Source organism: Mauremys reevesii, linkage group 9, assembly GCF_016161935.1.
Source record: "Mauremys reevesii isolate NIE-2019 linkage group 9, ASM1616193v1, whole genome shotgun sequence".
Taxonomy (NCBI): domain Eukaryota; kingdom Metazoa; phylum Chordata; order Testudines; family Geoemydidae; genus Mauremys; species Mauremys reevesii.
In genome coordinates, this window is record NC_052631.1 from 35,589,923 (window position 1) to 35,603,388 (window position 13,466).

Consider the following 13,466-nt stretch of genomic DNA (forward strand, 5'->3'; position numbering starts at 1 on the left):
TGTTCACACCAGCCGTTCTGTCAGTGTAACTTATGTCGCTCAGAAGCGTGTTTTTTTCACATCCCTGAGTGACAAATTATACAGATAAAAGTACTAGTATAGACATAGCCTTACATACTGTGTGTGAAAAGTCTCCCAATTAACACCTTGTTTTTCCACACACCTGCAGTAGTTTTCCTCTCAGACCAAATGGAAACTTTGAAAGTTGTTTTCAGATAACAACGGAAAGCAATTATTTACATCAACACCCCCTCCCACAACCCCTGTGCTCCTACTGACAATACCTATCTGCCATTCAACTGAAAGCCCGCTGGTGACACCCTGAGAGCTCAGGGCTATGAGGTCCAGATACAGGCCCTGATCATGGGAGTCCTGGGCACATGGGACCACCACAACGAGCTGGTACTGAAAGCGTGCGGAGTCGGTCGATGCTATGCCCAGCTTATGAGACAGCTCATGGTGTCCGACACCATCAGGTGGTCCAGAGACATCTACACAGAACACATCATGGGACACTGCCAGTACCAGGTCGAGTAACCGAGACTGCCAACCAGGGAAATAACCCACTTCCTTCCCTGACAAACAGAGGGACGCACCCCACCCATGTACTTATTCTCTACACCAATACTGACTTGGACTCTTAATACATTCCATGCATGGCGTACCCGAGCCCATTTATCCACTGACGCTTTAAAAAGTCCCCTACCCCAATCTGGATCTATGCTGCTTATATGTACCGTATGTACCTTGTGAATCTTGTAACCGATACTTGCAATCCCCCATAACCCAAGCCCAACCCCAGATGTACAGTACCTTCCCTCTTAACTTGTGTAAATTTGATTTTAAACATTAACTTTAATAAAATGTCTACATCTGCAGTACTTTACCCTCAAACTGGAGACTTTGGAAAAGTTGTCTTCACATACACATAGTGCCAACAAGGATCAGAGTGGGAGTGGAGAATTTCAATTCATATTGAAATGTATTTGCCACCCAATTAGCCCCTTGTTTAGCTTCACACCTTCAGTAACTAGACCACTGCACTGAAGCAATAATCATCTGCATTACAGACACACAGTATAAAAAACAAAAAAAACTAGACTGTAAGGGGGCTGAAATAAGATAAGTTTATTTAAGAACAGGGATACAATGCACATTTTCAATACACACTGCCATAGGAAAACAACCTTCAAAACCTTCTACTATTTCCATTCACTGAAGAGCCATGTGAATTTCCTTTAGTTCTACTTTGTGAATCTTCTGGACAAAATGACAGCCTCTGTAAAAGCAGCAAAGAATCCTGTGGCACCTTATAGACTAACAGACGTTTTGCAGCATGAGCTTTCGTGGGTGAATGCCCACTTCGTCCGATGCAAGAGTGGAAATTTCCAAGGGCAGGTAAATATAAGCAAGCAAGAAGCAAGCTAGAGATAACGAGGCTAGATCAATCAGGCAGGATGAGGCCCTGTTCTAGCAGTTGAGGTGTGAAAACCAAGGGAGGAGAAACTGGTTCTGTAGTTGGCAAGCCATTCACAGTCTTTGTTTAATCCTAAACTGATGGTGTCAAATTTGCAAATGAACTGAAGCTCAGCAGTTTCTCTTAGAAGTCTGGTCCTAAAGTTTTTTTGCTGGAGGATGGCCACCTTAAGATCTGCTATTGTGTGGCCAGGGAGGTTGAAGTGTTCTCCTACAGGTTTTTGTATATTGCCATTCCTAATATCTGATTTGTGTCCATTTATCCTTTTCCTTAGAGACTGTCCAGTTTGGCCGATGTACGTAGCAGAAGGGCATTGCTGGCATATGATGGCATATATTACATTGGTGGACGTGCAGGTGAATGAACCGGTGATGTTGTGGCTGATCTGGTTAGGTCCTGTGATGGTGTTGCTGGTATAGATATGTGGGCAGAGTTGGCATTGAGGTTTGTTGCATGGATTGGTTCCTGAGCTAGAGTTACTATGGTGCCTCTGTAAAGTAGTCAGAACCACTGGTGCTGTAAAAATTTGACACCACACCAGGTATTGTTTGTCAGGGGTGGGGAATGCTATTTGGTGACTTTAGCTTAGCAGGTCTTTATTTACAGCCTTGTATAGGAAGAAAGGGATTGCAAGATAAAAGTAGAATTGTTCAACTGTTACTTCAGCATCTTCTGTCATCAAACTCCCCCCTAAAGCCTTATGAAGCAATGGTCAAGGAAATTAAAATTACAAGTATAGGATGTTGATTCAGGCCATACAAGAAGGAGGTAAAAAAACTCACATCTTTTTAGGATAGGAACCAGGTGGAACATAATTTGGAATTACAATATTTCAGTTATTCTGTTTCTAAATGCAGAAATTTAGAAATAATCTATTTTATATTTTTGAATGTTTATTTTGATGCTTTTACTGGCCCCAACAGGCCTCCTTGATGTCAATGGGATATATGTTTAAAATGACTGTAGAATATTGTTGGGGGGGGCGGGGAGAATTGGCATGGGGATATGAGAACGTTCAATAAAATAGCAAAATAAAACTTACCTCATTGTGTCGTATTTTACTAATCCTGTAATGACTTCAAAGGAAATTTTGCTTGTCGGGATTGCAGGATGGGATTCTGAATGTAATACATTGAAAACCTACTTTCCGCCCTTCCCTCCCCCTTTCAAAATGCAGGTATTACATAGGTTTTGTTGAAGCCCCTTCACATTTTTCCAGCTATATATAGTTCTGCATTGTTATCAAAATATCTTTTCAATAGATTTTAGGTGTTACAATTGAGGGAATACATCTTTTGTTGTTGTTTTTAAAGCCTTTCAAAAAAGAGAAATGATTATAGTCCCATACATATCCTCAATGTATCACACAAAATTCATGCAAAGCCTAAAACAAGCATCAACTTCAGACTGTGATAAATGGATTTATGTAGCTGAAAAGAAATTATTTGATTTTTTTTTCTTTGTACTGCCTTTTAAATAGAGAAGAATTTCTTCCTCCCACCCTAACATAGGCAGCTGCCATTCTGAGTTTCTTTTCAAATGCAGAATGGTACAGAATGAGACCATGCAAACACAGAGCTCTCTGATACAAGCAGCCAAGGCTCTGATTCTTCCCCCATTCAAATTAATGGCAAAACTCACATTGATTTCAGTGTGTATGACTGGGCCTTAAAAGAAACAAAGAAACTTATTTTTTAAATTAAGAAATGGTATTCTTGTGTAAATAAACCAAAAACTTGCTTTTCTGTAATTTTTAAAAGAGAAAAGTTATGTTTATGTTAGGAATGTAGAGAATATATTGTATTAGGGCCAACCTTTTAATGCTTCTGATGCCCTCAGCAACATTTTAAGTAATGCTAGAAAGTTTTTCAGCAGGCGTACAAGTAAATAAAAACTTTAAGATATCATGTCACTTGAGAAAATACTAGTAAAAGCAGCAAGCGTGTCATATTGTTAGAAAGAAATGGTTAGAGTCATTGAAGTGAAAGTATTTTATGTAGGTCCTTATACTGTGCTCATCACTGTAATTTTGGAGTACCTTCCAGCAGTGCATTTAGCCATGTGACCTTCAGATGCATACTAGTCACTCTCCATGCTGAGCTATTCTCTACCTATTAGAGCAGGCATTCCTGGCCCTTACACTGCAAGCTTGAATACTAGCATGAAGGAGGCTAAGGGTGAATAGACGGTAGAAGTAGTCATCATGGCACATGAACCTGAACTCCTATTACTGAAGGGTATTTCCCAAAAACTAGTTATTACTTTATTTATTGTAGGAATATTTGAAGATGTATACATAAGATAGCTGGCATTGACCAAGATTGGCATTAGGGCTACTAGTAGTTCATAGGTCAATCTTGCTGTTCTTCACCCACCCATCTCCCCTCTGATTGACACTACTGGTACTTAAGAGCAATTCCAGTGGTCCCTTGGGTGAGCACAAGACCTTACATTTAGCAAAACTGCTTTATTTCTGCTACAGATGGGAGCAGAAATTAGAGTTGCACAGGGGGATTCTGCACACCTGTTTGTCGCAGAGCTGGAATGCAGAAAGAAGTAAGTGGTGAGTTTCATCGGAGATCCTCTGTGCTGCAAACCTTCATAGGTAGAACCTCAGGCAACAATCCTCACTCTTAATAATTTTAGTAAGTAAGAACCAGCAATATTATTGAGTCTTGTATAGTGCCAAATAATCTTACAGTGCAAAATACAGCTAAAGTTAGGAAAGATTCCCAAGGAGAACAGACATGGTTATAACTTCATTTTTAAATCATCAGCCCTCCTCTAGTTACATGTTGGGATTGAGCATTTGACTAACCTGAGTTACTATTTGTGGAACTCCTAAAAAGAAGTGAGTCTTTAGGAGTGACTAGAATGAGAAAATGAGAGCCTGGTACACTGGGCTAGTGAGGTTGCCCTAAGCATAAGGGCATATCATGAAAGAAAGCACAAAAACAGTAGCAGAAGACATTGTGCTAGAGCAATCAGCAGTAGTGGACACTGCCCATTTTTGCAGGCACCTGAAATCCAAACTGCAATTTAAAGTAGGATCTTTCTCCTAACCCTCTGAACTTCTTGCAAGCAAAATTCTTAGTTTAGACTTAATTGGCTGGGTTGGATTCATCTACTAAACTCCCAGATGAGGAAGACAACATTGAAATGTCTGGGGACCATATTCTTCATATTGGCAGTCAGAAGGAAAACTTTGCCTTTCCTACCACTTGACTTTTATTTTTGGTTTTAATGAAAAGTGCTTTAAGAACTAGACATTATTCTCTAGAAACTGTACTTTTCAAAAGGGCCGAATGGTACTGTACTTTAGTCATGCTGAAATCATTAAGACTCGTTGTTGTTGTGCTGCTGTTACATAATTTTTCTTTTCGGTGTATACTTAATGCTGATCAGGAGATTAAAAACGTCCAGTAGAGGTACTTGCATTAGTCTCAATGGGCAGTGGTTGTTTTAAACTGAAGGGAACAAATAGGTGAAGAAACTATTACAGAAGGCAAACTAGCTCACAGGATATTTGTACCTCAGTGCCAAAGTTTTACAGGTTTTGCTACGAAATTGCTAAGTGGTATAATGATCTTATGATAGTGTACTAGTCTGAAAAATACCTAAGAAGAATTATATTCCTGTGGTTAGGGTCCAGACTGGGAATCAAAACTAGGAGTTCTATTCCTGCCTGTGCCTGTATGGGATCTTGGGCTAGTCACCTAGGCCCAAATTTCAAGTGTCTACTAACTTTTTGTTGTTGTTGTTTTTGAGTGACCCACCTGAATGCCAGAAGCACTGAGCAATTGAACCTGCCATTGACTTGCAAAATCTGATATTTACAAAACATCCATCTCTGTTATATAAACTGTCCCAATTTGCAAGTGACCTATATTTAGCCTCACTCTCACACAGGTATTGCTTCAGGTGGCATCCTCATTTCTCAAGCATATGTTGTGATTAGCAAATTAAAAAATGTAAAACAAAAATGTATTTCAACATGACTATGAGTCTCCCAAGGAGTACAACACCCATGAGTGCCATGACTCAGTGGGGCAAAATTAACCACAGGGAAACTTCAGGTTGATAAATAACAGGAAAAGGCACAATATGCCTGTGCAGTTCTTTTCTTGGCCTGTCTTTTAAAGAGACTGTTTGCTTTTGCCCTGTCCATACAGGTTTGAAAGGAGTTAAGGGCCTATGTTTAAGGCTGTGTCTACATTTTACTTTGTTTCCTTTAGATTTCCCACCATTGCTACCATCGGGCATTAGTTAGTGTTGCCAAACTACCAGCATATTAATAACCATCTCAGCACAGGTCTAGCAACCTGATGGCTAAAAGCTTGGTGAACACTGGCATCTACCTCATTCATGCTACCAATTGCATGATTATTACCAACAGGGGAGCTGCCTCAGTGATAGCAATAGACAGACAAATTTCAGGACTACTATTGCCAACTCCAAGTGTTCAAACATCACAAGTCAGATCCTCCTCAATCGTAACTTTTAATAAAATAATTAATGCTGGGCCTCTTTTTGTTTTCTGTTCAGGCTTTGAGCCTTGTCCCCCCCCCCAAACACATTTTTTTAAAAAAAGGACAGCTGTGAGTCTTCCAAAGTCACCTGACTCCAGGAGCTGTGACTTTAAGAAAAACTCCTGAGACGTGAGGTAAAAGGGTGAGAGCTGGCGAAGCGGCTAGTGTAGACAGGACCTAACGTCTGTGCCTGCTCAGCCAGTTGCTAACAATGTGAGGCACCTTAGTTCTAGCTGGCCCAAGGCTCTGATTGCAATGAGTAGGGGCAGCACTAGGCCCAGTATGTGGTGTCTATGGGCCCAGGGAGGCTCCTGCCAGCCCCTGACAGACTCTCTACAGCAGCTGGGGCTGCTAAGAGACCCCTTCCCCCAACCCTGCTCTATCCCCACCCAGGCACCCCCTCACCCTCCCCAGGCCAGCCAGGGCACCTTCTCCGCGTTTGCCCCTCCCCTACTGCGCCCCATTCAGCCAATCAGCGGCCGCCTTTGCCCCAGCGCGCTTTCTCTTCCTGCCTTTCCCTCTCCCCTCGCCCCTTTACAGACGATGACAGCTCGGAGCGAAGTCTCGCGAGAGCTAGGCAGCAGAGCCCCCACCCCCTCGCCCGCCCTCCCTCCCCGCCGTGCTCCTCCCCGCGCCCCTCCTGCCGCCGCGGCCGGATCTGTCTCAGGGGTGGGGGGGCGCTTGGCCCTGCGCACTGAGCGATGTTTGTCCGCCATCGCGGCGGACGAGGGTGAAGGAAACGCCGCCGCCGCCGCCGCCGCCGCCGCTGGAGACAGGGGCCTGCGCCGCCGCCGCCCAGAACCCCCCGTAGCCGCCTCCCTCCTCCCCGCCCCGCACGCCCCGGGGGCCGCCGCCCGGAGTGAAGGTCGCCAGGGGCTCCTGCCCGGGGTCTCCCCGAACCCCCCCCTCACCCCGCAGGAGGCTCCGCTCGAGCCGGGTCCGAAGATGTCGAACCTGAGCAAGGGGACGGGCAGCCGGAAGGACACCAAGATGCGGATCCGAGCTTTCCCCGTGAGTACCCGGGCACCGGTTCCGCGCCAGGCCCCGGCCTCCGCCCGGCCGCAGGCCCCGCAGCCGCCCGGTCTGTCACCCTGCTCCCCGCGGGGGACGGGCTGGGGGCGAGGGGAGAAACTCCGGGGCGGGGGGGGGGCAGGGAAAAGGGGCTGGGGAGCCGGGGGGAGGAGGATGACACGCTCTGTGCCCCCATCTGTTATCAGCACAATGGAACCTGTCACCGCGGCCAAGCGGGGGAGGAAGGACCGGGACTGGGGGGCGGCGACCCGGGCACTCACTGGGGACCGGGACTGGGACCGGGGGGAGGCAGCCCGGGCACTCACTGGGGACTGGGACCGGGACTGGGGGGCGGCAGCCCGGGCACTCACTGGGGACCGGGACTGGCACTGGGGGGCGGCGGCCCGGGCACTCACTGGGGACCGGGACCGGGACTGGGGGGCGGCGGCCCGGGCACTCACTGGGGACCGAGACCGGGACTGGGGGGCGGCGGCCCGGGCACTCACTGGGGACCGGGACCGGGACTGGGGGGAGGCTGCAGCACGGACACTCACTCGGGACCGGGACCGGGACTGGGGGGCGGCGGCACGGGCACTCACTGGGGACCGGGACTGGGGGGGCGGCAGCCCGGGCACTCACTGGGGACTGGGACCGGCACGGGAGAGGAGGGGGCAGTGGTGGCATGGGCACTCACTGGGGACTGGGACCAGGACTGAGGGGGGGAGTGAGGTGGCAGCATGGGCATTTGTTTGTGGGAGAGGGGAGACAACACAAACACTTACTGAGGGGCCCAGCACAGGCAGTTACTGGGGACTGGCACCAGGGCAGGGGGGTCGCAGCATAGGCATTTACTGGGGACTGGGGTTGTGGGTGGTGGTGGCACAGGCCCTGAGGGCTGGGACTAGAGGATGGGTGGCAGCACAGGCACTCACTGGGGATTGGGATTGGGGGGTGGTGGTTCTTCCCTCTTATGCGAATATGTTAGGAAAATATATTTAATGCAGTTTCCAATGAAAGGCTCCCAGACAAGGAATCGGAAGTTATAGTTGTATGTAAACAAAATAAGGAGTCTTATAAATCCATCTCTGGGCTAGTTTTTCTGCATATGGGAAACTTCATGTTGCAGGGATTTTAGGTCAGATGGTAAAATGTCAGGTTGCAACATTTGGTAGCAACATAGCCTCTGTGTAACTTTCATAGGATTGTTTCATATATCCAGCTGTGGGATTGCCAGCGACTTTAGTTACTGAGTGAATGGGCCTAGTTATTAACTTATACTGCCATAAATCTGTCCTGGTGCTTCGACAGTTTCTTCAGTTGAAGGTTAGAGCACATGAATGTGAAGACTGCTGTTAATGGTTTCTAGCATTACAAGAAATATGAAAACTTCAGTAATCATTTATGATTTCCTGCAAGTAAGTCTCTGTGTGTGTGTGTGTGTGTGTGTGTGTGTACACACACATACACACACACACACACGTTAAAAAGGAGACACTCTGTTGAGTCATTGGCTTTTAGTGTTTATCATAACTTTTGATGTTACCAGTGGCAAACAATTAAAATGTGTTGCCTTCACATATAAACTGGACATACCTGTTCACATCAGTTCACCAGCACATAATATGGCAGAGGACTTGCTTAGCCAAAATTCCTGCCAATGAAGTTGAGGATTTTAAGACTTCTTTAAATTGCTGGAAGTTATCTTTAGGACTCTGATTCAACTAGACAGCTTCCCCCTTATACTCTACTTCTAATCAACAACAATTCTTTATGTTGAACAGTGAATGTCAAAAGAAGGAGCAGTGTGTACTATATTAAAAGACTAGAATGTTTTAAGTGGTCTGTGGTGGTGATCTCCAAAGAAATTATTTATTTTAATACACTCTTATTCAGTGCATAAACCTCATATTATTAGAACTTTTGGAAGTATAGAAAAATAATAATTGATTGGCTGAAACAGCCTTAGACAACTTGTATACCATAGAGCAGTGGGTCTCAAACTTTTTTACTGGTGACCCCTTTCACATTGCAAGCCACAAGTGCGACTCCCCCCCCAATACATTAAACACCCTTTTAAATATATTTAACACCACTATAAATGCTGGAGGCAAGCGGGGTTTGGGGTGGAGGTTGACAGCTTGCAACCCCCCATGTATTGACCTTGTGACCCCCTGAGGGGTCCCAACCCCCAGTTAGAGAACCCCTGCCATAGAGCGACTATCATAAAACTTAACAGTGACAAAAATTGTGCATCTATTTTACAGCAAACTACTCTTATAAAATAAAAGTTTTCTGGCAATCTTTTAAATTTGGCTAGTAGGATCCATGCATAAAATCTCTTTATGTAGATGAGGGTAAACTAACAAAGGTACAGGGGCGGCTCCAGGCCCCAGCATGTCAAGCGCGTGCTTGGGGCGGCAGGCAGGCTGCCTCCGGCGGTTTGCCTGCGGAGGGTCCGCTGGTCCGCGGCTTTGGTGGACCTCCCGCAGGTGTGCCTGCGGAGGGTCCGCTGGTCCCGCGGCGTCGGGGGTCGTCCCGCAGGCGTGCCTGTGGGAGGTCCGCCGAAGCCGCGGGACCAGCGGACCCTCCGCAGGCAAACCACCGGAGGCAGCCTGCCTGCCGTGCTTGGGGCGGCAAAAAGCCTAGAGCTGTCCCTGCAAGGGTAAATCCAAGGATTAGAATAAACATTATTTTGCATTTTATTTTTTGACAGTTTTTGTAACTGAGCATATAAAATGCTGTTCGTGGGTGAAGAATGTTCACACGGAGCCCTGCTCTCATAAATGCTGAGAATGCTTGATTTTTTTTTTTTAACCCCTCAAACTACTGCTTGTTAGCATTGTTTTAATTTTTCCTTTTGAGTTGTTTAAAGAATGGATTACAGTTATTTCACTATAGTTATCTAATTATGTTCCTTAAAAATTAACACCTTTATGTATATATTATATATATTGACATCAAGGCCTCCAAACTCCAAAGTAGAAGCTGACATCTGTTGATAGTATTTTTCAAGTTTTGCTATTTAAAATACATTTCCTTTTTTGCAAACAAACCCAGTCAAAAGTTCACAAAGGATTTCTAACTGAAAAAAGAACATGGCAGTGAATGACAGCTTTTAAGAGTTTACTATCATGCAAGTAATTATAAGAGAGAAAAGTTATCACGCTCTCCAAAAACTATAATCCCATTTTTCTAAAGATGCAGGCACATGTGTAATTTGCTCAGTTGACTTCAGTGGACTCTTCATGTAAATGAAGTTACATGTGTTTGCAAGACTGGGACCTATATTTAGTATTTACATTCATATCTGGTTACTATTCTCTCTTTTCACCTTTTCCAATTCTGATGCATCATTCCTAGTTTTGAATTGTTAATGTTGCTAGTGTTATGCCATTTCTGTGTTCTCTGTTTGTTTGTCGTATATCTTCAGCAGTATTACATCTCCATTTCCTTCATTTTGTTTCAGTTTTTCATGTGGGAATATTTACTATTGCATTATGTGGAAAAGGTAACCTTGTTGGACAAGTAAGATTCCTGAAATCTAGCAATGTCATGGTTACTCCCTAATGATGGCCATGGTCCTTCATATTCTGTACTTATCTATAACATTTTTAGCATTTCTTTCCTATAATAAACATGGGTGAAAGATAATGGAAAGGTGTACAATAATTTTGCACTTTTCTTTACATTTTTTTGTTGTTTATTCATGTATGAATTAAAAATAGCATAAGTGTAAACACACTGTTAAAAACTGTTGCTCAATCTCAAATGTTCATAGAATCATAGACATCATATCAGGGTTGGAAGGGACCTCAGGAGGTCATCTAGTCCAACCCCCTGCTCAAAGCAGGACTAATCCCCAGACAGATTTTTGCCCCAGATCCCTAAATGGCCCCCTCAATGATTGAACTCACAACCCTGGGTTTAGCAGGCCAATGCTCAAACCACTGAGCGATCCCTCCCCCAATGTTCTACCTAAGAATCGTTATTTTACTGCAAAATTACTTTTCTTCCGTTTTTTTTAGTTTCTTGTAATTAAGGAGTGTAGAAACTAAATGTGCAAATGCCCCTCCATACAAATGTCCTTCAGTATTAACCAGCTGCTGGTATACAGAATCTCACTGACTCTGCTTTTTCTTCCCTCAAGGGCAGTGGCAGAGGGTATGTCTACACTGCAATTAAAAATTTGCGACCAGCCTATGCCAGCTCACTTGCGCTCATGAGGCTTGGGCTAAGGGGCTGTTTAATTGTGGTGTAGACTTTCAGGGCATGTCTACACTTACCTCCGGAGCGATCGATACAGCGGTGGTCGATTTATCGCATCTAGTGAAGATGTGATAAATCGACCATTGAGCGCTCTCCCGTTGACTCCGGTACTCCACCGGAGCGAGAAGTGTAGGCAGAGTCGACGGGGGAGCGTCAGCAGTCAACTTACCGCAGTGAAGACACTGCGGTAAGTAGATCTAAGTACGTCAAATTCAGCTACATTATTCACGTAGCTGAAGTTGCGTAACTTAGATTGATTCCCCCCTCCCCTGCCCCCAGTGTAGGCCAGGCCTCAGGCAGGAGGGTCCCAGAGCCCAGGCTGCTACCCGAACATCTACACCACAATTAAACAGTCCCTATGTTTGCCCTGCAGTTAGACACTCATGACTGGCCTGTGCCAGCTGACAGCCTCCCAGGGCTTGGCTAAAGGGCTGTTTAATTGCGGTGTGGATAGGCTGCAGGCTGAGCTCTGGGACCCTTCCACCTCACAGGATTGTAGCGCTCCAGCCTAAGCCCAAATGTGTGCACCCCAGTTAAAAAGCCCCTGTGACCCCAAGTCAGCCTGCACAGGCCAGCCGGGGATGTCTAATTGCAGATAGACAGATGCTTAGAGTACTTAGGAATCTAGAGACTGAAGTGGGCTGGCTGTTCAGTAGTCAGAAGCAGTCAATGACCAGAATTCCTTGAGCAGTAAACCACCCTTCATATTCACAATAGAAAGAAATAAGTTTGTGTGACCAGTTTAACTCTGACATATTAAAAAAGGTGTTTATGCAACATTGTATTGTTAAATGCACATTAAAGCATATGGGTATTTAAGTGTGGCTAGATTGTGGGATTAGGCTGTCAAATAAACAGACAAAAAAAACAGATGGTGTAGGATTTTTTTTTTAAATTTTACCTTTTGAAATTACTTGAATCTAGAAAGAGTAATGGAAATCACTTTTTATCATCTTGTTACTAAAGTTCTGTATTTTTGCATTAGGTATACAACGGTTACTTTAAGGTTGTACAATGAAATAATCTTATGTATGAACTTTCAGGAGTACAGAGCCTGTACAATAATGCCATTTTCAAAAAATATAACAAGATACTCTAACCCTTAAAATATGTACTCATACACACACCTTTCAGTGTCAGTAATTCAGCTATAAAAATTTGGAGATGAAACTTGGCATAGGGTTTAAATAAACTCTGCACATTTTTTCAACAAATTTTTCTTTAATTGGTCGGCTATCTGTTACACAGAAGCCAGAAAAACTCACTGTGCAATGGATGTTCAAATCAATTTGATTTGACATGTTAAATGTGGCAAGTGATTAATTCATAATATTATGTTGTATATTGATAATAAAGAATGTCTATATACTAACTATATTTTGTAAACATTGTTTACATTTGAGGGACTAAAACAGTGCCTTTGCAGAGTAATAAGTCTGCTGCACAAAACACACACTGAAGTTCTAGTTATTTTCCCAAAATAGGGGAAGGAGCTATATTTTTTTGCCATCTTTTACCCTCTTGTTAAAGTACTGTAACGTTCTTATGTTGCATTTCTCTATTCAAGTCACAATGGGCCAGTTGTTGCTGGCTAAAGGACTACTTAAAAAGCTCTCAAACAAATAATATAATTTTAACCTGATTTAGTTGACCTATGTGGATGGAGCAAAAGCATGCTAGTTCTGTCTTTAAAACTTTGTTAGAGATGAGTCAATGCAGGCCTGACTTTTCTGTAGCTGCATTTGAACTATTTTGTTATGACTTTTGACCAGTGAAGATAAAGGCCATGAGTGTATACGGAAGTGTCAGAATATAGTGTATATGACAAAATAGCCTTAATATAGCCAATTCTATAAGTTTCTTGTGAAAATACAGACTAAGTGAGAATTAGACTAACAACAAGAAGTTTTATAAATTTACACAAATAACCTGACTTTAAGAGCTGTTAGATGGACTCTCACCAAGGATTCTTATTACTTTTATCACAAGAAATTAACTTTCATCTACAAGAAATTGGTTGGTTAGATCAGTCTGACTTGAAGTGAGTTATTGTATTTGTTTATGCGTCATATTTTGTCAATGCTTTTGACGATCTTAATTTCCTGTAGAGCTCTCTTTCTTATTTTTGGATAATCCTACAAAATATTTTTCTGCCAACCCCTAGAATGTAACCAGCTATTCCT

At 43.9% G+C, this 13,466-nt stretch overlaps 1 protein-coding gene and 1 long non-coding RNA gene across 3 annotated transcripts in view; one reads left to right on the forward strand and one right to left on the reverse strand.

Moving 5' to 3' along the window:
- The window catches only part of LOC120371836, a 42,319-nt gene that overhangs the window by 9,367 nt on the left and 19,486 nt on the right, over positions 1-13,466 (reverse strand). The window lies entirely within an intron of this gene.
- The window catches only part of CUL3 (cullin 3), a 116,643-nt gene continuing 109,769 nt past the window's right edge, over positions 6,593-13,466 (forward strand). For both annotated transcript variants that reach the window (XM_039488153.1, XM_039488154.1), the window contains exon 1: positions 6,593-7,017. In XM_039488153.1, the coding sequence (XP_039344087.1) occupies positions 6,952-7,017 (66 nt within the window). In that variant the 5' untranslated portion in view covers positions 6,593-6,951. The remainder of the gene's footprint in view (positions 7,018-13,466) is intronic.